Below are 24,835 nucleotides of genomic sequence, written 5' to 3' on the forward strand. Positions count from 1 at the left end.
GCTCTGGGCACATCCTTCGCCAGCCCCAAATCTATCCACTCACTGTTTTTCAACAGCAGAAAGAACTACCCTGAGAAAGATTATGTAGGAGGATGGGGGTGTGTGAACGGTTGGAGTGGGTAGCTCTGCCCTACCTCAGGAAAGATCAATGCCCACCCCACCAATGGGTGCCAGTTTCTTTTATAAAATGGAAGAGCAATTATTTCTCTCTCTCTCTCTCTCACACACACACACGCACGCACCCTCTACAGGGACTAAAGAATAGGATAAGATGAACTAAAAGTCCCTGGTACCTAGTAGGTGCTGGGGTGTGTCTGTGTGTCAACTATGTAGCCATTGTGTGTGTGTGTGTGTGTGTGTATTTCTGAGGGAGGGTCTTGCTCTGTTGTCCAGGCTGGAGTGTAGTGGTACAATCTTGGCTCACTGCAACCTCTGCCTCCCAGGCTCAAGTGATCCTCTGACTTCTGCCTCCTGAGTAGCTGGGACAACAGGCATGCACTACCATGCCTGGTTAATTTTTAAACTTTTTGTTGAGACGAGGGTCTCACTATGTTGCCCAGGCTGCTCTTGAAATCCTGGACTTAAGTGATCTTCCCGCCTCAGCCTCCCAAAGTGCTAGAATTACAGGCATGAGCCACCGTGTCTGGCCAATAATACATATTTTTAGGTTTGCCCAAGAAACTCCTATAATGACACGGGAGCGAAAGTTATTTCTCTCTCACTTTTGAGACATGGTCTCATCCTGTTGTCCAGGCTGGAGTGCAGTGGCGATCATGGCTACTGCAGCATCGACCTCCCGGGCTCAAGCAATCCCCCTGCCCCAGCCTCCTGAGCAGCCAGAACTACAAACATGCACTGCCATGTCCAGCTAATTTGTTATTATTATTTGTAGAGACAGAGGGTCTCACTATGTTGCCCAGGCAAGCCTTCAACTCCCAGGCTCAAGTGATCCCCCTGCCCTGACCTTCCAAAGTGCTGGGATTACAGGTATGAGCCACCATACCCGACCCCAAATACTTTATTACCAAAGAAAACCTACTTCAATTAGAGCAAGGTTGTTTAACTGGTGCAGTTTGTATTTTACCTCCCCAAAGCTAACTTCTAAGGTGCTCAAAGATGGGCCCTTGTGCCTTCCACGATGGGGAAAGCCTCCACATGCCGGATAGTGGGGGCACAGTTGTGAGCAAGGCAGACCCTGTGACCCCACATCTTGCCACCTAAGTGGGAGGCCGATGTTGCCAAGCAGGTCACCAAATACAGAGCCTGGGTCAAGGGTGTTTTTGGGGAGGGCAGCCGGGGCCAGTGTCGGACAGGGTCTGGGGGTGCAGGCAGCATGGTCTGGGACAAGTAAGAAGTCACTCTGAGAAGTCGACCATCGGCTCTTCTAACTAGAGGAGACAACGCTGTGTGCTTCCCTCCCTCTGGGATGGTTTTCTACTCCTCTCTCTCTCTCTCTCTCCTGTTTTTTTTGAGATGGAGTCTCGCCCTGTTGCCCAGGCTGTGGGGCAATGGCACGATCTCGGCTCACTGCAACCTCTGCCTCCAGGGTTCAAGCGATGCTCCTGCCTTAGCCTCCCAAGTAGCTGGGATTACTGGCACACACCACCCTGCCGGGCTAATTTTGTATTTTTAGTAGAGACAAGGTTTCACTATGTTGGCCAGGCTCATGAGCTGCCCACCTCAGTCTCCCAAAGTGGTGGAATGACAGGGATGAGCCACCGAGCCCGGCCTCTACTCTCCTCTTTCATCTCCCCAATGTGGGAAAGGGCGCTGGGGAGAAATGATCTTAGAAATTCTATGTTGGCCTGAAATGTACGTGGAAGAAGCTGCAGAGGTGACGTGCCCTTGTGGCTGGCGGGAACCAGCGCAGAACCAGAGCTCACTCGCGGGCAGGGAGGGGACCTGCCAGGGACTCAGTGTCAACTCGCTTTCCCTCTTGGCTCATTTGGCTTGTGTATCTTTTATAAGCTCTTAAGGAAATAAGCATATCAAAAGCAGAGCGCGGAGATATTAAAAATTAAAAACCCTGCTTACATTACAATTCAATTTTGGTAGTAAAGTCCCAGTCTGGCCAGACTGCTGAAGGGACGCCGGGTGACACAGATGGCCCTGCTTCAGGGGCACAGGCTCGCCTTGTTCCAGCTTTTCTAGACATCCATACTGATTCAGAAATGATGCTTTCAAATTACCTTCAATAACCTTATTACCAAGCCAGCTGTGTGTACGAACACTTATCAAGGCGTCCCTGTGCGTTAAGACAAAATGTATGTCATACAAACAGTCTAAATATATATTACTAAGATGGGAAAAACAAAGACTCTAGTTAGGCTGCTTTGCTGTAATCAAAGATTAATCACTGTGAATGTGTGTGTGTGAGCGAGTGTGTGTGTCTATATATGTGTGCCCTCTTTTTCTCGAGGGTTCAATTTTGGCTTTGGGAAAACCTGCCCATCCCTTACCAAGTCATGTTCTCTGGCTGGTAGGCCCATTGCCATTCTGATAGTGAAATTAATTTTTCCGGATTTCTGAGACTTGGAAGAGCTAAAAAGAAGTCAAGGAGGTCTTTTTGTTTGTTTGTTGTTTGAGATGGGGTCTTGCTCTGTCGCTCAGGGTAGAGTGCAGCGGCGTGATCTCAGCTCACTGCAACCTCCACCTCCTGGGGTCCAATGATCCTCCCACCCCAGCCTCCCAAGTAGCTGGGACCATAGTCTATAGATGCACACCACCATGCCTGGCTAATTTTTGTGTTTTTTGTAGAGATGAGGTTTCTCCATGTTGTCCAGGCTGGTCTCAAACTCCTGGCCTCAAGCAAGCCTCCCACCTCAGCCTCCCAAAGTGCTGGGATTACAGGCACGAGCCACTATGCCCAAGCAGGAGGTCTTAAATGTTGTTTTCTTTCTGAGTTTTCTAGGCTTGCTGCTCAGAAATGTTCCTTTCCTGCAGCCACACGGTGGACAGCCGCTTGGGGGTGCCCGTCTGTACAGAGGATGCTGCGTCTGCCCTGACAGCAGACTGTCCCTCTCCTCCTTCCACGATGCTGCCTGTTGGCCCAGGGTGCGGGTTATGTCTGGGCTGCAATGGAATGTTCCTCGGAGAATCCATGGCCGATCGCGACCTGTGGAACACGTCGGTGTGGTGGGCTGCCTCGTGTCTTCCACTCAATGCCCAGATTTGCCCTACGAGGCCCTGGGGCAGTGCTGGGCAGAACCAGGTTGACGTTCTCGTCTTCCGCGACGGTATTAGAAAAGCCATTAAGGTACATTATTTTACACGTCCTCCTAATCTCTCCATACTGCTTTACTTAATTTGTGATGAAATTGTTGAGAAAGAGTACTTAATGTAGGACAGTCAGTAAAAGTAATTTATCATCTTCCCGCTTCGGTGCTCACGTTATCAGCGAACTCATTTCTGCATTCATCATGCAATCAGCCCATTATTTGCATATTAATCAGGCAGTGGACTGTGAAGGAACTGCATCCCAGCCAAATGCAGCACTATCTCAGGAGAAACACTCAGTAATTATCATACATCAGTGTTATGATGTGATAATTGATTATAACATCTTTCTGCTGCCCCTGGGGAGTCCCTGCACTAACCCAGCTCCAGGCACTCTGGACAGATTTTTCTTTGCCTGCCAAAAAAAAAAAAAAAAGCCGGCGTAACCATTGCTGTGCTCTCAGAGTGCTATTTCTGGGGAGCATTGATTCTCTTCTCTATATTCACAAGGTGTTTTAAGCCATGTGAAACAAAACTGACTTTAACTCAGGAACGAGAAGGTCCGATGGCGATGAAGGAGTGTCCCTCTGGGGCCCGGGTGGCCTCTCTCCTCAGCCGCCTGGGTTCAGAGGTGCTGCTACGGCTTCCATGAGAGTTTCCTTATCATATAGAATGTTCCAACTACCTCCTCGTTGCAAAGTTGGTATAAAGGCCGTTTGGCTGCTTTATTTAGTTGCGAAATGACAGACTAATTTTGGTCCTCGTGGAAAGGACAAACCCAACATCTGCCAATTCAGGCTCGGGCTATATTTAGGAATCCAGCTCCAAAGGGAAGAAGTAAACACAGAACCCAGAGGAGGCCCCGGTGGAAGCCTCCTGCCTGGCACCCATTCTATCCTGGGCAATGCCATTAAGGGACTCCCCTCCTGACACCTCGCCGGGAGTGGGGCAGGTCCCTCTGGCCAGTCCGCACGGCTCGGGTCAGAGTGTTGCCATAGCCACAGGAGGCTATGACAGCTGAAGGGCGGGGCTGCCCTGCTGCACGCAGGGAGAGGACCTCAGTCCAGTGTGTACGGGTTCACTGAATTTTGACCAGAAGAGGTTTCAAAGCAGCATGGACACTCCATGAATCCTAGGCCAGGCGGATTACATTCTCCAACGGCCAAACCTCGTAAACGTGGCTTCAATGCGATTCTACTCCTGGGCTCAAGCAATCCTCCTGCCTCAGCCTCCCAAGTAGCCGGGACTATAGGCGAACGCCACCATGCTCAGCTAAATTTTAAATTTCCCGTAGAGACGGGGTCTTGCTATGTTGCTCAGGCTGGTCTCAAACTCCTGGGCTCAAGCAATCTTCCTGTCTCGGCCGCCCAAAGTGTTGGGATGACAGGCGTCAGCCACTGTGCCCAGCCACCACGTCCTTCTTGATTGGGGCAAATCATCTCTATTTCTGAGCCTTGGTTTACCTCATCCGTGAGAGGAGGGAACCATTTCCACTTATTGATTTTGTTTTTTTTGAGATGAAGTTTCGCTCTTGTTGCCCACGCTGAATTGTTGTGGTGTGATCTCGGCTCATTGCGACCACATTCCGGGTTCAAGTTATTCTCCTGCCTTGGCCTCCCGAGTAGCTGGGATTACAGGTGTTTGCCACCATGCCTGGCTAATTTTTATATTTTTAGTACAGATGGGGTTTCTCCATGTTGGCCAGGCTGGTCTCGAACTCCTGATCTCAGGTGATCCACCCACCTTGGCCTTCCAAAGTGCTGGGATTATAGGCATGAGCCACCACGCCCAGCCTCACTTATTCATTAAGGATTAAAGACGTCAGCTCTGTGAGTGGCACAGAGACCACGCCAGCCCGTGCACGCCCTTGTTTTATTACCACCCACTTCCGCAATCACCTGAGGATTTCCAGTCATTTAAGCTTCTTCATTCCTTCCCTAGACCTCAACTACTGAACACTGAAGTCCTCATTTGCTCCTATGACCTACTTTTGCCTCTTGTACTGAATGCCCACTGTGCTGTAAATTCTGTTTTCTATGGAAAGCCTGAAGGGGAGAGAACCGGATGCGTCTACAAGCTGGGCTGGGCCTGCCTAGGCCTTTTCAGAAGGGGAAGCCGGGGAGCACCAGGACAGAGGGTCCAGGGAAAGCGACGGGAAGAATGAGAGTTATGTGACCCCTCAGCCTCGCTGGCTGTGTACAGCCTACTTGGCCTGATTCCATACTAGCTTGGCCCCACATGGCCTGAGCTATGACTTAGGGCTTGCAGTCTTACTCTGGAAGCTCAAGGTTTTGTGTCCACTTTACGGAATTGGTCAATGAACAGGCAACTTCCAAGGATGGAATGGCCTTGTACAGAAGTCGAGACTTTGGAGAGGCACACGCGGATCGCCTCTCAGGGGACTGTGGTGCCAGGAGACCCCTGCTCCATCCGTGAGGGACAATCCCCACCAAAGGAGATGGGAAGATTAGACCAGATTCTGTTTTAAAGGCAGACACGTGGCTGGGTGCGGTGGTGCACACTTGTAATCCCAGCACTTTGGGAGGCCTAGGTGAGCTGGATCACCTGTCAGGAGTTCGAGACCAGACTGAGCAACATGGAAGCACCGTCTCTGCTAAATATAAAACAATTAGCTGGGTGTGGTGGCAGGATGATGAGAGCGGGCCAGCAACTGATTTCTTAAAAAGATCGTAGGTTTCAATGCTTGTATTTTGTAACTACGGTGATTTTATTTCTTGGAAAAAATCCTGCAAATCATAATAAAAACCAAAAAGTCAAATAAATCTGTGACTCTGGGCTATGGCTTCTCCCCTGTCTTTGGGTGAGGCACAGGGACAAATTCTGCTCTAGGAACAGAGACTTTGGGGGCCGAGTTCTGCCAAAGCAGCCGTCAGCAAGGGTATATGACGGGTGGTGCCCGGAGTGGGAATGCAGGGTGCTGGGGTGGCGCTGGCAGCCTGTGTGGGCCGCCTTGCTCGCTGGATGGCAGCGATGTTTGTTGCTTCGAAACAAAACCTAAAGTGGGCTGCGGTACTCAACGCTGGCTGCCCGGGGCGCCTGTGCAGGAGCTGTGTGTGCAGGGTCCCCTAGGCTGGGCTGTCTCAGGAGCAAAAGGCCCTCCGCACACCCATGCTCTCCTGCGTAAATGTCACAGGGTGCTGGTTCTAGGGACACGTGGCCAGTCCCCATATCGTGAATCCCACAGCATCTGGAGAAGCTTGGGGAACTGAACATGCAGGTCATGGACAGTGACAGAGGGGCTTCCCGGCAAGGTCCCCAAGTGATCCTGACACGTTGAACATCAAGGAGCTTTTGAGAATCGCATCTGCCCTTCCTCCTGTGGCTCTCAGGGTGGCCCCCTGCAGCCTCGTTCCTGTCAGCCTGGCCCTCCCACGCTGCCTTCACACAGCCTGCCTCACCTACTCTGGAAGGGCTTGCGGCGGCACAAGCCAGATCCTTTGCATCTTAGCTCAGCAAGAATTTTTTTTTTTTGAGATGGAGTTTCACTCTTGTCGCCCAGGAGGCTGGAGTGCAATGGTGTGATCTCAGCTCACTGCAACCTCCGCCTTCCAGGTTCAAGCAATTCTCCTGCCTCGGCCTCCCGAGTAGCTGGGATTACAGGTGCGTGCCACCAGGCCTGGCGAATTTTTATATCACACCATGTTGCCTGGCGAATTTTTATATCACACCTGGCTAATTTTTATATCACACCGAGATCACACCATGTTGCCCAGTCTGGTCTAGAACTCCTGACCTCAGGTGATCCACCTGCCTCAGCCTCCCAAAATGCAGGGATTACAGATGTGAGCCACCATGCCCAGCCGAAAAGCTGATTCTTTAATGTCTCCAACTGAAGATGTATTCTTTTTTCTGGTGGTGTGGGGAGACACAGTCCTGCTTTGCTACCCAGGCTGCAGTGCAGTGCAGTGGCACTATCAGAGCCCCACTATGATAGCAATGGTGTGATCTCGGCTCACTGCAGCCTCCATCTCCCAGGTTCAAGCGATTCTCTTACGTCAGCTTCCTGAGTAGCAGGAATTACAGGCGCGTGCCACCACGCCTGGCTTATTTTTATATTTTTAGTAGAGATGGGGTTTCACCACATTGGCCAGGTTGGTCTCAAACTTCTGACCTCACGTGATCCACCCACCTCGGCCTCCCAGATTGCTGGGATTGCAGGCGTGAGCCACGGCACCCAGCCCCTGCCTATTTTAGACAGTGCTGTGGAATTTCCAGGGGTGCAATCAGCCGCTCCCGTCCACATTAACATGCTGTCCACATGCCGCTGGCACTGACAGCCATGAACATGGGGGAGCTGACTGCTTACCAAGGACACTGCTTCAGAATCTGCTTGTAGAGTTCAAAGCAGAAGAGCCCTGGACACATGTTCCTGGGCTGTCTGGTGGGAACCAGCTAAGAGCCATGAGCATGACACACACACACACACATTCAAAAGGAATGTGGACCTGTCCTCAATAGGGGCTGTGGCCATGGGGACTTCCTGGCTGCACAAGGTCATGGACAGCCCACAGCCCTGTCGGCTTCATGTAAAAGAGGGGCACACGTCAGACCACCCATGTTAGAGACAGCCTTCAGCAGCTGCACTCCCAAAGAGGCAACTGATACTCTGTTGGCTGACTGGGAACAGAACAGGCAGCAGAGAAGGCTTGGAACCCAACATTTCTAACATGCTGGAAAAGAGCCGGGTATTTCACAATTCATCTAAGGCCAGTGGGCCATCCTTCCACCCGGAGAGCCGTAATGCACCTGAAGCCAGTGTGAACGCAGACCCAGCAGCTTGTCAGTTACAGCAATGAAACGCTCCCAGATTAAAAAGTTAGAGTGGCCAAGGGTGGTGGCTCATATCTGTAATCCCAGCACTTTCAGAGGCCAGGAGTTTGAGACCAGCCCTGGCAACAGAGAGACCCCCTACTTCTCCAGTTTACTTCGATATTTGGAAATAGAAGGATATAAAAGGCCACGTGTGTGGTGGCTCACACCTGTAATCCTAGCACCCTGGGAGGTTGAGGCGGGTGGATTGCCTGAGGTCAGGAGTTTGAGATCAGCCTGGTCAACATGGTGAAACCCCATCTCTACTAAAAACACAAAAATTAGCCAGGCATGAAGGCAGGTGGGAGGCTGAGCCAGGAGAATTTCGTGGAGCCAGGAGAATTTCTTGAACCCAGGAAGCGGAAGTTGCAGTGAGCTGAGATCGCACCACTGCATTCTAGCCTGGGCGACAGAGTGAGGCTCTATCTCAAAAAAAAAAAAAAGAATAAACCCCCACTTCTACAAAAAATTAGCCCAGTATGGTGGCAAGTGCCTGTAAGTCTCAGCCACACAGGAGGCTGAGGAGAGAGGATTGTTTGAGTCTCAGAAGTTGAGGCTGTACTGAGCTGTGACTGTGTCACTGCACTCCAGCCTGGGTGACAGGGCGAGACCCCATCTCAAGAAATAAAAAAACAAAATCAATTCCCGGCTGGGCATGGTGGCTCATGCCTATAATCTCAGCTGCTTGAGAGGTTGAGGTGGGAGGATCACCTGAACCTGGGAGTCCAAGGCTGCAGTGAATTGAGATCGTGCCACTGTATTCCAGCCTGGGTGACAGAGTGAGACCTTGTCTCAAAAAAAAAAAAAGTTATAAAGCAGAGTGCCCTGGGGAGAACGCTCTCCTTTCTTCCTGCCCGTAATGTAATGAGTAATGTTGGATCCAGGATCATTCTTTCCTTTCCCCTTTTCTCTTTCCCTTCTAGAGCTGTCTCTTGTCTCCTTCAAAAAGATTAATTATGCCAAGGAACTGTGACGATGGAATGAGTTTCAAGGAATGAAAAAGAGTCCAGGCGTGGTGGCTCATACCTGTCATCCCAGTACTTTGGGAGGCTGAAGAGGGAGGATTGCTTGAGCCCAGGAGTTTGAGACCAGCCAGGGCAACATAGAGAGATCTGATCTCTACAAAAAATAAAAATTCAGCTGGGAGTGGTGGTGTGCACCTGTAGTCTCTGCTACTTGGGAGGCCGAGGCAGGAGGACTGCTTGAGCCTGGGAGATTGAGGCTGCAGTGAGTTATGATCATGCCACTGTACTCCAGCCTGGGCAACAGAGTGAGACCCCGTCTATCTATAAAAAATAAAATAAATAGGATAAGATAAATTAAATTGCTAAATGATAAGCAGGCCACAGTCTGAGAACACAAGCCTGAATGAGCCCCAACCTTCTCCACTATGAACACGCTGTGGCTGAGCAGAGTGACGTCCGAGAATGATGGGCAGTCAAAAGGCACTTGCAGAATCAGTCCCCAAGGACCGCCTGCAACTCCATCTCCAAACGACGTTTTCCAAATCAGACCAAAGACGACCCTGGTTATAACTACACCCCGCTTTGTCCCCTGAGATGCTGAGCATTTTGCAAGAAGTCAACACAAAAGTATTTGTAGAAAGTTAAAATGCACCAGGAAATCTGTGAACAGGTAACTGATCTGAAGATTTGTCCTTTGAGAGCCATTTTTCTGCACCTGTCATCCCAGCACTTTGGAGGCCGAGACGGGCAGATCACAAGGTCAGGAGATTGAGACGACCCTGTCTCTACTAAAATACAAAAAATTAGCTGGGCATGGTGGCCTGCGCCTGTAGTTCCAGCTACTTGGGAGGATGAGGCAGGGGAATTGCTTGAACCTGGGAGGCAAAGGTTGTGGTGAGCCGAGACTGCACCACTGCATTCCAGCCTGGGCAACAGAGTCTCAAAAAGAAGAAAAAAGTTACTCATGACTGGCATGGAACCTACTGCTCACCCTAAGCTTTTTCATTTATTTATTTTTAATTTTTTAAGACAGAGTCTTGCACTGTTGCCTGGGCTGGAGTGCAGTGGCATGATCTTGGCCCACTGCAACCTCCACCTCGTGGGTTTAAGTAATTCTCTGCCTCAGCCTCTCGAGTAGCTGGGATTACAGGTGTGTGCCACCATGCCTGGCTAATTTTTTGTATTTTTAATAGAGACGGGGTTTCACCATGTTGGCCAGGCTGGTCTTGAACTCCTGACCTCGTGATCCACCTGCCTCAGCCTCCCAAAGTGCTGGGATTACAGGGGTGAGCCACCGGGCCCAGCACCTAAAGCCTTTTCAAGGCCTCAACAGCGTCGAAGAAAAGGTAGCGGATCACTAGTGATGCTGCTCGTTACAAATGGCATCAAATTTCCTTAACGCCCAAGGCCGTCACCCCCATGCCCGGATTCTCAGAGGAACACTGAGAGCCAGTTGTATCTGCCAAGAGGAAAACGCAATGACATGAATGAAATGTCAGTTTCTCTCTCCTTTTTGGCCAGTTTGGCATCTGAGTCATTAAAGAAAACGGAGGGACTGATGGGGCAACAGAGTCCAGCAGGAAGAGGCCGGTGGGAGTTCTTTAGTGAGGAAAACAGACTCCTGGGCCAGCAGCTCACTGTTCAGATGGGCGAGGCCACTCTAGTGCAGGGCACCTGATCGCCATGGTAACCGAGCACAGAGCACAGAGCCAGCGGCCCCCACGGTCTCCGCTGTAAGCCCGCTTCCCTTCCTGCAGGGCTGCGGCTGGCTGAGCAAGTTGTCCACAGTACCTAGGCTGGGAGGGACATCCAACCACCAGTCCACCTTCGAGGCCTGGAATCTCAAGCACTGATCGTTTCTCACCAAGATTCTGGAAGAAGCCAAGCTAGGCTTGCAATGACCCTCCTGCAGAAACCTGCTTCTACCACAGCGAGCTGCTCAAGGCATGGAACGGAAGGAGCTACCACCAAGGACAGAGCATCCTCTGGGTTGGGGGCCCCTTGAAAGGATTCCGAGGTAGCCATGGGAGGAACAGGGTATCGGAATCTTATAGCAATCTTAGAACAGAGGCTCGCTTCCCTGCTTCGGGGCAGCAATGCTGAAAGTTTCCACAGAGTCACTATCAAGGAAGATTCTAGAGAATCTCATTGTCCCTCGTCCCAAGGATTTACTAACAACCACTATTAGAAAGTAGCTCTATTTTTCTAAATTAAATTCCATATATTGGGCCAGGTACAGTGGCCCACGCCTGTAATACCAGCACTCTGGGAGGCTGAGGCGGGTGGATCACCTTGAGGTCGGGAGTTCGAGACCAGCCTGGCCAAGATGGTGAAACCCCATCTCTACTAAAAATACAAAAACTAGCTGGGTGTGGTAGTGCATGCAGGTAATCCCAGTTACTTGGGAGGCTGAGGTGGGAGAATCGCTTGAACCTAGGAGGTGGAGGTTGCAGTGAGCTGAGATCGTGCCACTGCACTCCAGCCTGGGTGACAGAGAGAGACTCCATCACACACACACATGCACATCTATATACCGCAAATATAGATTTTTCTTTTTTTTTGAGACAGGGTCTCCCTCTGTCACCCAGCCTGGAGTGCAGTGGTGTGATCTTGGCTTATTCCAGCCTCAACCTCCTGGGCTCAAGCAATCCTTCTGCCTCAGTCCCCCACGAAGCTGGAACTACAGGTGTGTGCCACCACACTCGGCTAATTTTTGCATTTTTTGTAGAGACAGGGTTTCACCATGTTGCCCAGGCTGGTCTCGAACTCCTAAGCTCAGGCGATCTGTCTGCCTTGGCTTCCCAAAGTGCTGGGATTACAGGCATGAGCCACTGTGTGAAACTCTCTTGAAAAGTAACCTCTGATAGTAAAGTTTCAGACAAGGAAAGCCATATGATAATCTCTTTTCTTCCTGGCAAGGCCTTCCTTCCAGAGAAACATTTTTGCTTAGCCATCATTATGCTATACAATTTAAAAAAATTTTCCTGGCCGGCCATGGTGGCTGACACCTGTAATCCCAGCACTTTGGGAGACTGAGGTGGGCAGATTACCTGAGGTCAGGAGTTCAAGACCAGCCTGGCCAACATGGTGAAAACCCATCTCTACTAAAACTACAAAAATTAGCCAGGCGTGGTGGTGGGCACCTGGAGTCCCAGCTACTCGGGAGGCTGAGGCAGAAGAACTGTTTGAACCCGGGAAGTGGAGGTTGCAGCGAGCTGAGATCATGCCACCACACTCCAGCCTCGGTGACAGAGCGAGACTCTGTTTCAAAAAAACAAAAATTTTTCCTGCAATATAGGAAATATTTTTCCATTTTTCTCCCTAGTCATGATTTTTGCTTCTGCTGGTGGCTTTCCTGACTTCAGGGTGTTGGGTAGGTGATCTGAGCTCAACCTCCCCTCTTGCTGGAATGACACGGGGCAGAGGAGATAGACCCATGTGTCGCCTTTTCACAAAAACCACTGAAAACTTCCACACCCTTTTCAGTTTTATCCAGGGGCTCGAAGCCTTTTTCTCTCTCCTGCTTCCAATATGCAAGACTCCCTAGTAGTCTTAACCGACTTGATTCTATAAAGAAAATCGATATTTTACAAATACCATTTACATTCCTCTTAGGAGCCAAGCATGTTTTTCTTAGGTTTGAAATGTGACCGTTGTACGAACGTTTCAGCACGGTGCCGACTGTTACAATACAAAGTAAAACGTCATTCTTCAAGGATCTGTTACGTCACAGAGAAGTTTCTTCTGGCACTGATTGTTAGCAGGCCTGGCACTGAGGGAGACTTCCTGTTTTATGTAGGAACAAGGTTTTTTTTTTTTTTGAGATGGAGTCTTGCTCTGTCACCCAGGCTGGAGTGCTGCAGTGGTTTGATCTCAGTTCACTGCAACCTCCACCTCCTGGGTTCAAGTGATTCTCCTGCCTCAGTCTCCTGAGTAGCTGGGATTATAGGTGCCCGCCAACACGCAGGCTACTTTTTTTTGTATTTTTGGTAGAGATGGGGTTTCACCCTGTTGGCCAGGCTGGTCTTGAACTTCCGACCTCAGGTGATCCGTCTACCTCAGACTCTGAAAATGCTGGGATTACAGGCGTGAGCCACTGTACCTGGCTTATGAGAGGTTTTGATCTGGAAAATGTTAGTCTCTCTCTGCCAAGTTCAGTCCTGCCTCAATGGACTCAAATACTCTCATGAGTTTAAAGAAGGCCAACTTCCTGTTGGAGCAGGGGGGTCAAGACTAACTTTCCATGCAGACGTCCGTAAAACTCCAGCACGAACAGTTACGCCCATTATGCTCCCTGAAGTATTCTGAACTCGAGCCAGTGCTGGATGAGTTCTTGGTACTTCCTAATTAAATTGGCAAAGCCAGAGTGAGTGATTCCTTCTCCCGATGGACCCCCACCCTACCTAGAGGTCCAGTCATGAAGACCCACAGAGCGGGCAAGACACAGCCTCCTGACCTCCACGTTGGTCAGAATCAAATCAGAACATGGACAACATACAGAACTCTCGACTGGGGACTGAGGTGCCACCGAGGCGCTCCGGCTGCATCTGTGTGCTGGCTTGGGGATCTTGCAGAGGCAGCAGCCGCCGCCACCCAGCTGTTCCCCACGCTACACATGTTCCCCGCGTGAAGCTTGCGGCAAGCTGGCGGGCTTCGTGCTCCTGTTAGCTTTGTTTGTGTTTTCAATGAATCAATGGGATATGGAGACAAATCGACATGTTTAGAAAAATACAGAAAGGGAAAAAGAGGACCAGCTCACAGTGCAGGCTGTTTCTAAAAGCCAGGCTTTTAGAAAAGCCCGTGAAAACCTCGGCTGCAAGTGTGGGCTCGGCGCATGAGGGGGAGGCAGGGGCACGCAGGGGGGAGCCTGGGAGCCGTGGCCTTGGGTCAGCCTCGGTGGGCTGTGTCCAGGCACTGTGTGGCAAAGAGAACAAGTCTGGCCAGAGACCTCGGGGCTGTGAAATGCAGACAGGAAGCAGCCGAGCTTCTCAGCCTGCAGCTACCACCCTCCGCTGCCGCCACCTGCTCCCACGCTCTGACCTCAGTCCCCAGCTCTCCATCCGTTCACACCTGAGCCGTCTTCGTGGGCCTCCTGGCCATTTCCTTTCTGCCACCCTACCCTTCCCACTGCTCAAGCTCCAAGCTCCTGGTTTGCCTGTTCGGGGGCTGCCTGGATGTCTTCTGGATAGACAAGAAGTCCCCCGACACGACCCCGCCGGGAGAGTGACATGTGCCCGTGCTTTGTCCCTTCCCATCAGACTTAGTAAGCCTGCCGAGTAGGGAATCTGTCTCTCAGACCACAGCCCTGAACACAAGACACAAGGCTCTGGGCGGATGAAGGATGACACTGGGCATGGGAACCTTAGCAGCGTCCCTCCACGCACTGTAGGCTCGCTCTCCATTAGAAACTGACACGGACAGGGACCCCGTTTGCAGATACGAGGCCGTATTTCAGCTCCCCAAATCCAGAACGCGGAAGCCTCCAGGGGACAGACCAGAGGACGGGACAACAGAAAAGGCAGTGAGACATTTCATGCGAAAGCAATAGAAATCGGCTGCTTACCTGAGCTGACACAGCCCTGCTGCAGGGAGTCCTGGAGCGATGTCACGGAGTGGAGTACTAGGGTAGAAAAAGGTTGCAATTAAAGGAAGGAATGAAGTCCAGGGCTTCTGGCTTCCTAACTGAGGGTGGCAAGGCCCAGGGGAAGAGCCCGCTCCTCCTGGGGAGGGGCAGGCACAGGGACCCGCAGGGCAGGGAGGCGCTGCTGCTGCAAGGCCAGGCCCCTGGGCTGGGAGCAGGTGAAAGCATTCGCCTGTGACATTTTCCGCTTTAGTACCTTTGGCTGACTTTCTTTCCTGACTCCCTCCCTGATTTAGCTACTTGACTTTTACCTGTATTTATGTACAAACAGCATTTTTTAAATTGGTAACTCATTTTCTGCCGCTTATAAAATTAGACAGGCACGATCTTCTCTCCTGAACACTACAGTCAGGCCGATGGTGACAGGCTGTGGAGGAAGGGAACGGTTCTATCCCCCAGCACCAGTAAACAGCGTGGGGGGAGGTGTGGCGGGCCACCTCTTGGGGCAGAAATTCCCTCCTCCCTCTCTGCATAGTCCAGGGGGGGCTGCTGTGACCAGGTCTTTGCTACAGTGGGGGCAGCCCCTCTCCTGTGGCAGGACCCCCATTACCTGGCCCTTGCTGCTGGCCCTGGACGGGTAGAACACCCTGGCCCAGCTCGCCATTCAGCCAGAGCTGCATCCGGATGAAGGGTTCTCGGCCTTTCTGCGTCAGCTTGCTCCACGGCTTCGGTCGGGACAGCATGTCACTGACACTGCCCTGGGACAGGCCCAGCACCTGGAGTGGCAGCAAACACACACGGCCATCAGTGACTGGGTATGAGCACAATGCCATAGACGCTGCTGTAATGCACATGAAACACACAGAGGGCGTGTCTAGTGCTGACTTTTGAGCACGGAACCATGGCCTGGTGGTGGTGGCACCTTGCGGTGGGCTGAGGCCCCTGCACAGGGGGACTCTTGGGGGAGCCATGGTTATAGCCACAGCTCGTAGCTCTCAGGGAGGGAAGAGGTTCTCGTCCTAGGCTCTTGATCCTGCCAAGACTGCAGGCTGTCATCCTGACACTCTGCGGAGGAGGTGTGTATAAGTACCTTGCTCTTTGCCTGGTGGCACCGAGGAAGGCCAAGGTGCCAGGACAGGACCCTCCAGAGGTGGGGCAGTGGTGCCAGTGGGATGGGGGGACCTGGTGTCCTCTGCAAACGCCGAGCCAGGCCACCATTTTGAAAGGTTTGCTTGCTCTGATCACATCCTGATCAAAGGTAGGGGCCCAGAGGGGAACAGGCGGGACCCGGGGAGCCGGCCTGGGAGTGACATCCCGCCACAGATGATGGCCGAGTTGCGTGTACGCACCCGAGTTTCCTGACGCTCCCAGATGGCCATACATATGTATAGCCACAAACACCCCCCACAGGACACAGATGCAGCCCAGGGATATTTAGGGGCTGCATCCGATCACTCTTTTGAAAAGTTCTCAAGTTCCAGAATAAAACTGCACTCACGGGCCAAACAAGTTCAATGTTATTAAGTCTCTGCTAAATTTAAGGCATGAGCACGAATGTCTATTTCAATGTTCTCAGATGGTATTTTTGTAACACTGAACTAGAAATCTCAAGGGGCTTGAAATACTGATCCTCATTTCTAGTCGCCCCCCTTCACCTTTTGCAAAATCAGGGCAAAGCTGGCCCCTGGACATCACCCAGATTCACGGCACAGCATACGATAAACACTGAGTGGAAGGCGGGGCGGGGAGTGCAGGATGGCGCGTGTAGGGACCCTGGCTATGCGGGGGGAGTGTGGGATTGTCCCTACTGATTCAGCCATGTGCCCCCTCAGGAAGGTGCCTTTTAGGGGAGGGATGCTCCTCATTCCATTCAGCACCCCATTATTTAATCTAAAATGATAGGGGGTTGGGAGGCCAAGGCAGGAGGATCGCTTGAAGTCAGGAGTTTGAGACCAGCCTGGCCAACGTGGTGAAACCCTGTCTCTACTAAAAATACAAAAATTAGCTGGGCATGGTGGTGGGCACTTGTAATCCCAGCTACTCGGGAGGCTGAGGCAGGAGAATCACTTAAACCCTCAGGGAGGTGGAGGGGAGGTGGCGTGAGCTGAGATTATATCACTATACTCTAGCCTGGACAACAGAGCGAGACTCTGTCTCAAAAATTAAATAAATTAAATGATACTGGGGCATGATGGTTGCTTTAGATTTGGCAGGCACAGTTAACCCTCATCCTCCTGAATCTCAATGACCAGGAAAGTGCCAAGAACAGAAAGGCCCGGAAGCTCGTCCGTGCATGATCACACCTTCCTGGGCCAGGGAAGGATGGTAGGGAAACATGGGCCACCCTGCGGGGGCCATCCCTAAGCTGTGTGTCCCTGCGCTGACTGCTTGACCTCTCTGGCTGAACAATATCCAAGAGTCACACAAGAAAGGAACAATGATGCTCTCTGCAGCTTTTTCTTGTAAGTCCCTTTCGGCCCTCTGAGTGCTGGTCGTCCCTCTATGCGGTGATCGGATGAGATCTTTTTCGGCCAAAGCAGCCCACAGGGGTGTCTCTCGGCTCCCCTTGGCAGCAAAAGCTGGATGTGGACTCGGCTGCCAGCCAGCTTGGGGCAAGTAGTCAACTTCCCTAAGCCTTGGTGTCCCTCCCTGTCAAATGGAGACTTTAATCATCCGCCTACCAGTGTAACTGACAGGTCAAAAGGGTAGCACACAGGCGAGGGGCCGAGTGCAGAACCTGGCTGCAGTCGGGGATCAGCAAATGGGATCAGGGGCTGGAACGTTCACCAGCCATACCCTGGGAAGACTGGGAGCGAAGGATTCCTTATGCTCCACTCTTGGGTGAGTCGAAATGGGTGATGGCCACGGGCTCTGGGATAGACACTTGGTCCTCAGCAAGGAGAGGAGACAGGAGAACCAAAGCCCCTGATCAGATCCCTTACCTTCTCCCCGAAGATTCTCTGGCAGATGCCGTTCTTGGCCAGTTTCTCCTTAACCTGCCGGGTGAGCTCGATGGTGTCCACCTCCTGGTACATGTAGACCTCGTACTGCTCAGGGGTCAGCGGGGGGACCGAGGGCTTGGTGGGCTTGGACATGGGCACGATCGGGGAGGATGGCAGGGGGCTGTTCTGCGGTGTCTCGCTGCGGCTGGCCCCAGTCAGACTCAGCTCTGAGCTCTGGGAGTACGGGGACTCTGCGCTGGGCCACTCCTTCCAGTACTCTGACGACGCAGGTCCCTGGAGCTGGCTTCGCTCCGCCCGAGGCTGGCTGCCACCGCTGCTGCCGCCGCCGCCCTTCTCTTTCCCGCTGCCCGCTTCTTCGGCCTTGGCCTCCTCGGAGGAGGCGGTGGCGTTCCTTCTCTCCGGCTGCACCTGCACCGCGCTCCACCAGTGATCCTTCCATGCGCCGCTGCGGCCCACCTCGTTTTTCACCTGTCTCAGGACCCCTTGTGCACAATCAGCCACTCCCTGGGGGTCCAGCCCGGGGGTGTCCTGGGCCTCCTTTTTGAGGGGCGGGGGGTTCGGCAGAGCAGAGGCACCCGCCTCGGGAGCTGCGGGGGGCTTCTTCAGGGAGATGGCGAGAGGCGGGTAGGTGGACACGGTCGGCATGGGCGAGGTGGACAGAAGCTTGGGGGTGAGGATGGTGATGTCACTCTGGGACAGCGGTGCCGGCTTTAAGGTGGGGTCGAGGGCGGCCTGCTGGGCCTCCATCTCCCGGCGGGCTTGCTGCAGGATGGAGCGGATGGCATCATCGGAGTTCCCGCTGCCGGATGCGGAGGAAGGCTGGGCTGGCTCTGCTGCATGGAGGAAGGGGTGAGACTGTGGCGGGGTGGCCCCCTTCAGCTGGGGACACACTTCTCACCCTAACTTGACCTACCGCAAACTCTGGGTTATTTGGGAGAACCACACTGTGTATTTCCCCAGCACATCCCCTGTCAGTGATAACATTCAGGCATCTCGTCTGAATCAAGAACCAGGCCCTGAGGCTGTCGCTCGATGACCTGGTGGCCCGTGGTACACACTAGTGTGGAGGGCAATAAAGGGGGAGTCAGTGAAAACGCCCCCCTGGACCTCCTTTCCCTGACAATTTTTTTTTTGAGACGAAGTCTCACTCTGTTGCCCAGGCTGGAGTGCAATGGCATGATCTCAGCTCACTGCAACCTCCACCTCCCAGGTTCAAGAGATTCTCTTGCCTCAGCCTCCTGAGTAGCTGGGACTACAGACATGTGCCACCACGTCCAGCTAATTATTATATTTTTAGTAGACACGGGGCTTCACCATGTTGGTCAGGATGGTCTTGATCTCTTGACCTTGTGATCCGCCCACCTTGGCTTCCCAAAGTGCCAGGATTACAGGCATGAATGACCGTGCCTGGGCCGAGAATTCTTTTTTTTTTTTAAAGAGACAGGATCTCACTCTGTTGCCCAGGCTGGAGTGCAGTGGCATGATCATGGCTCACTGTAGCCTCCATCTCCCTGGCTCAAGCAATCCTCCCAGCTCAGCCTCCCAAGTAGCTGGGACCACAGGTGCATGTCACTGTGTCTGGCTAGTGTTTTAAGAGACAAGGTCTCACTGTGCTGCACAAGCTGGTCTTAAAACTCCTGAACTCAAGCCATCCTCCCCCATTGGCCTCCCAAAATGCTGGGATTACAGATGTGAGCCACCACACCTGGCCCCTGAAAATTTTTATACTTAGTATTCATTTTCCTGTGCTATATTCTGAAATGCAAGTGGTTCTGTCAAAGCTGAGGAGTATAATTTCTGGGAATAATTCCAACAAGGGGCCAGGTACAGTAGCTCATGCCTGTTATCCCAGCACATTGGGAAGCTGAGGTGGGCAGATCACTGGAGGACAGGAGTTTGAGACCACCCTGGCCAACATGATGAAAGCTGTCTCTACTAAAAACACAAAAACTAGCTGGGCATGGTGGCATGTGCCCACAGTCCCAGCTACTCGGGAGGGTGCGGCAGGAGAACCGCTTGAACCTGGGAGGCAGAGTTGCAGTGAGCTGAGACTGCCCCTCGCAACAGAGCGAGACTGCATCTCAAAAAAAAAAAAAAAAAAAAAAAAAAAAAAAGGTAACTATTAGGTAAATGCAGATCACACAGACCTGCTTCTCTCTATGCGCCTAAATGCTTGAGAACAGGCGTTCATTATTGTTCAAAAAAAAAAAAAATAGTTAATTACCGCTGACCAGAGCACTCATGACAATTCTCTTAATTAAGTTTGGAAGACAGTGAGTGAAGAAATGGAAGCTGTACCAGTTTTCTGCACTTGGAGCTCCCGCTTGGCTTGCTCTAGGATGGACTTGATGGCTTCATCGGAGCCAGTCTCGGAGGCTCGGATCCGGGTGGTGATGTTACCTGCGGGGAGAAGTTGCACCAATGACATCAAACCCAAACTTTGGATGGAAGTCAGCGCTGCATGATGACATCATTCCGATAAACAGCCCCACTGCGTGGAGGCCTGTGACACAAGGAGGCAGATGTGGCCTCCCAGTGGCCTGTGTTTGCTATGAGTGTGACTTCACAGCGACACCGGGCAGGAGGGGTTTCCTGCTCAGTTGACCTTATGGTCAAGGTTACTCTGCCAGAGCCAGACACCACCCGTGGGTTAGTACCCGGGAGGACCGATCATTTGATCCATATATATATATATATATATATAAAAGGTGAGTGATTAAAAGGGAATGTTTTTCCTGAGTCACTTAGGAGCAACTGCTGTGGCTTGGGACTGACTATCCTCGGGGTGGGATATTTACTGGAGGCTGGTGTCCCACACAGGATCAACGGGAAAGGAGGGCAGAGGGTTTGAGGCTGATTGTCTATCAATCATTCGGAAGCACAGGGTGAAAAAAGACAGGCTAAACTTAAAAAATTGTTTGCATCTATGATCACATTATAATGTCTTTGTAAATGTAAAATTTACAAACAAGGATAGGAACCTGCGGAAATTCCTAAGGGGTGAGGGTGGATTCTGTCGGCCACGTGGTGACGTTTGGTGCAGGCACACCTGCAGATGAGATAAACTGACGGTGGCCCAGCGGCCGGCCCCAGCTCTTTCCGGAAGCTGCCCGGATAGTTTAATTTCTCACTGCCTTCCTAAATAGGAACCACTGCATTCAAAACAAGCATACCACCGTTTAAAAACAAGTCTGCCACCGGGATGATGTGGGCTGCATCCAGTACGTGGGACCTCGAGTGTGTTTCCGAGTTAAAAATACAAGGAAGCAGCAGTATTTAATGTGATGGGGTCACCTGCCTTTTCTCAGAGCAACTGCTGTTATTCTTTCACCTGCATCTGAGAAATAGCGGACCGGGTAATTAGGATCTGGAGTGGGCTGGGATTCAGACTTGGGGGGCTTAGCTTGGTGGATGCCACTTCTTACCCCTGCCTGTGCTTAGGAGAAGGCAGGCAGCTCAGGAGGAAGGGGCTGGGTGTGGTTGAACCCGTGCCTTGTTTTATACTTACTAGCTGTTTTTCCATCAGGTTCCAGGCCAGAATCACATGGCATAGTTTTAACCCAAATACACAGCTAAGGACATGCTGCTTCCCTAGGTTACTGACTGCAAAGAAAACACCTGCCTGCGACATACCTTCAGACCCATTTCTTCGTTTCGGTACTTCCTGAAATAGTCTGTTCAGGCTCTGGCCTGGATTCTCTGTTGAAAAACAAGTGTGGTAAGAACAAAACAATCAGGGGAATGGTGGTGTTGACGATATGGGCTGTGTGACATGAAATCTGAGCCGCCTGTCACTAAAGAAAGGGCTCAGGGCTGCCTGTGCAACTCGGGAGTTTCTAGAATCTTCTGAGAGGCCCTTCCCTGGCTGACCAGCCCACAGAGGCCATAGGTCTGCTGCAAAAGGAGATCGGGGAAACCTCAGGAGTGACCTGCGGCGCCAGGGCCAGGGAGGTCCAAGGGATGGGGGGACTGCCTTGAAGGAGGATCACCCGCCAGCCCCCAGAACAAAGCTCACATTAATCATCCAGAGACATTCCATTTCGGTTAACATCCTCATAAAACACTGCATGTTCTCGGTGCAAACTGATGCTGTTCAAAACCTCTCCCTGCTCTGCTTGAGTCTAAATTTCAGGGTGTTTCAAATACGTCTGATGAAATGCCCTCTCTCCAGCTCTGTTGACATGGCACATTGATCCCCTGGTCTTAAATAAGAAAGGAAATTTTTTTTTTTTTTTTTTTTTTTTTTTTTTTAAATTTGAGGCAGGCTCTCATTCTGTTGCCCAGGCTGAAATGCAGTGGCTCAGTCATGGCTCGCTGCAGCCTCCACCGTGACCTGAGCTCACGCCATCCTCCCGCCTTAGCCACTCAAGTAGCTGGGACCACAGGCACATGCTACCACGCCTGCTCATCTTTTGATTTTTGTGTAGATCAAAAGAACACAAAATCTATGTTGCCCAGGCTGGTCTTGAACTCCTGGACCCAAGAGATCTGCCCATCTCAGCCTCCCAAACTGCTGGGATTACAGGTGTGAGCCACTGCACCTGGCTGGGATTTCCGAAATTATAAATGCGACTGACATTTTATCTTTTTCCGGAGGGTGGGGTAGGAAGGGTGTTTGAATAAAACTTTTGTGTATTTTACTCAAGCCAAGCCTGTCTTGCTCATAAGGCTACACAAATCACCTAATGGATCGTGAATGATGCAGGGAAAGTGACCACAGGACACGCCCTCTTCTGGTTGGTGGGAAGACGGGAGGTGTCTGTGATGTGCTCTCCCTACAGAACCGGCTCTGCATGAGGATCCAGCCCAGTCAACATTGCTGCTATGGGGCTGGAAGAGTCCCAAGGGCTCCCCCCAAAAGTGAGACCAGCCTCGAAGGCCAATTGGACCCATGGCCACTAAGCATACGGAGACGCTATGCGCCACGTAGCGCAATTCCCTCCGATACGATCTATGGTGTGGAAATACTGGGTTTCCTAAGTGCGGAGTGCTGAGTGCGTTTCAAAGGTGAGATCTCCAAAATCTAACAGCCTTAACTCATGCCGGGCCACCCTTGAGCTCTGGATGTGGCAGAAGTAGAGAGAGCTTTACCTGATGTGATGCACAAATGTTTCGTCACGCACACACAGACACACACACATGCATGCACACACACGCGTGCAACTCCGTGACGGGCTCACACGCTGGCGCCACCCAACGCCAGTCTCTCACCTCTTTGTCTGCCTTGGATGCTACGGAGGGCCAGGATGTTCTGCTCATCGGAGAGGAACTGTTTCATCTTGTGAAATGGCTCCTTGCCGCGAACAGTCAGTTTATTCCATGGCTTGGGCCGGGCCAGAATCTCGCTCACGGACCCTTGAGACAGTCCCAAGACGTAATGTCCGAAAATCCGTTGTCCGATATTGTGCTTAATCAGCTGCTCTTTGACCTGCCGGGCGATTTCTGCAGTGTCCATGTCCTCGCCCTCGGAGACGCTCCCAGCACTTTCTGACTGGCTGGGGGATGGGGCCATGCCATTGACATCTGGGCTTTGTTGTAATGGACTTTGGGAAGATATGGAGTTTGTGCTGTATGGACCTGTTGAAAAAATCATGCTTGTGCTTCCGGCTTCCTGCATAGCCTTGGAGTAGAAGGACTGCATTAGCTGTCGCTGGAGAAGAGAGTTTAGTGCAAATTTTCCTGTAGAAGCCAGGGGTAGGCTGGGGCTTGCCAGGGATGAGCTGAAAAAGTCTTGACTTAACCCCGCTGGTGAGAACTGGTGTGTACCATTAGTATTGGAAGCCTGCTCCCCCGGGTTGCGGGGCAACTGAGAAGGAGGGGGGGCCGGCAAAGATCCCGGGCGCCGACCTTCAGGCTGGTCTTTACCTTTTCTCCTGGCTGACCCTACAAGGAAGGGCAAACAGAATGCATTATGGGGGATTCCAAAGGGGGAAACAAAAACCAAGACCAAAATGCAAAAGTTTGCCCCCGCAGAAGGGAAAACATAAAAAAGAGTGCAGGTTTTTTACAAGGGCCAATGAGGTGGGTTGGTTTGTTTTCCGATTCAATTTGTAAGTCAGCCAAACGAGGCTTCCCAAAACAAGCAACATGCATTCATGTTTGCGCCTTTCTTGTACGTTGCAGCCTGGAGAGTCCCCTTGACATAGATTCAAACTCCTAGCGTGACAAGGAGCCGGTGACACACACAGGGAAGAGTTGACGGGTCACAGGCCTCTTACTGGGCCCGCTGGCCCCGGCCGGAGAAGCAGCAAACACTGACATTTTAGGACCAATGGATCCGCTCGCACCTCTTGCTCGGAGGCGGATGCACCGTACTGAGCCCCCTCGATTTGGAGGCGCGCACCCGTTTTGAGAATGCAATACCATCGGAGCCCGAGACACCGGTACGCGTTTTACCACCTGCCCAGACCAGAAGCACAGTCAGTGACGCCACCATTTGTGGGATGAGCCAAGAAAGGCTAAGAATGGGGGACGCGTCCCCAGGGGAAACCTGACCAAGGAAGAAAAACCTCTACTGGACCACGCAGGCCGGGGCCGTCCCTGGAAACACCACCAGAGCGAGGCTGGGTTCACAGTGCCCCTGGCCCCTGTGCAGCACAACTAGACACAGATCAGAAAAGCCGACGCCCTTGGAGCTGTCCCTCCTCGGGTCTCCAGCCCCACTGCCCCTAACTGACCTCCGCAGAACCTCTGCGGCTGGCCCGACTCGGCATCCAGCTGTAAGCAGGGCGGGGAGGGGAAGGGAGGAGCGGTGAGGAGGAGGGTACCCAACACGCGTTAGTCAAAGGTTCTCGTCAACTGGCGCTTTTCTGGCCTTGCATCTGCCCAGACTCACGATTCACTTTTCTCTTCCTCGAACGACCCTGGAAGTGAACCAAGCACCGCACACGCGCGAGGCCCGGCCAACCTACCGCTCAGGTCGCTGTTGGAGATGCGCAGCGCGGCATTCTCAGACTGCAGCGATCGGTTCTTCTCCAGCAACAGCACCTCCAGGGGCTTGGCCGCATCCTAGACGGGGCAGAGCGGCGGAGAGGGCTCACTGCGGGGCCGGCCACCAGGCCCCAGGCCCCACCTCCCTCCATCTGTCCAAGCTCCCACCCAGCTCTCGATCTGACTCCCAAGTGGGCTACAGACAGCTGATTTCCTCATAAGACGTTTAACACATGTGAAAAACAAGTTCCCTTTAGAAAGAATGGATTCTAGTGGAACTCATTTTCCTTCTTAGACTTGCATAGGTTCTAAACAATTAATTATTCTCTCATCTGTTCCTAAACTCCAGT

The 24,835-nt window shown here is 52.1% G+C and overlaps 1 protein-coding gene across 15 annotated transcripts in view; it reads right to left on the reverse strand.

The window, feature by feature from the left end:
• CUX1 (cut like homeobox 1) overlaps positions 1-24,835 on the reverse strand; it is a 470,808-nt gene that overhangs the window by 61,300 nt on the left and 384,673 nt on the right. For 6 of the 15 annotated variants that reach the window (XM_032255076.1, XM_032255073.1, XM_032255071.1 and 3 more), the window contains 7 exons: positions 24,467-24,563; positions 22,767-23,438; positions 21,189-21,254; positions 19,854-19,955; positions 17,535-18,388; positions 15,203-15,368; positions 14,575-14,631 (listed from right to left, as the gene is read on the reverse strand). In XM_032255076.1, coding sequence (XP_032110967.1) covers positions 14,575-14,631; positions 15,203-15,368; positions 17,535-18,388; positions 19,854-19,955; positions 21,189-21,254; positions 22,767-23,438; positions 24,467-24,563 — 2,014 coding nt within the window. The remainder of the gene's footprint in view (positions 1-14,574; positions 14,632-15,202; positions 15,369-17,534; positions 18,389-19,853; positions 19,956-21,188; positions 21,255-22,766; positions 23,439-24,466; positions 24,564-24,835) is intronic. The other 9 variants (XM_032255078.1, XM_032255077.1, XM_032255082.1 and 6 more) reach the window with 4 other exon arrangements.

This window comes from Sapajus apella, unplaced genomic scaffold (assembly GCF_009761245.1).
Source record: "Sapajus apella isolate SASKATOON/1434 unplaced genomic scaffold, GSC_monkey_1.0 scaffold88, whole genome shotgun sequence".
NCBI classification, from domain to species: domain Eukaryota; kingdom Metazoa; phylum Chordata; class Mammalia; order Primates; family Cebidae; genus Sapajus; species Sapajus apella.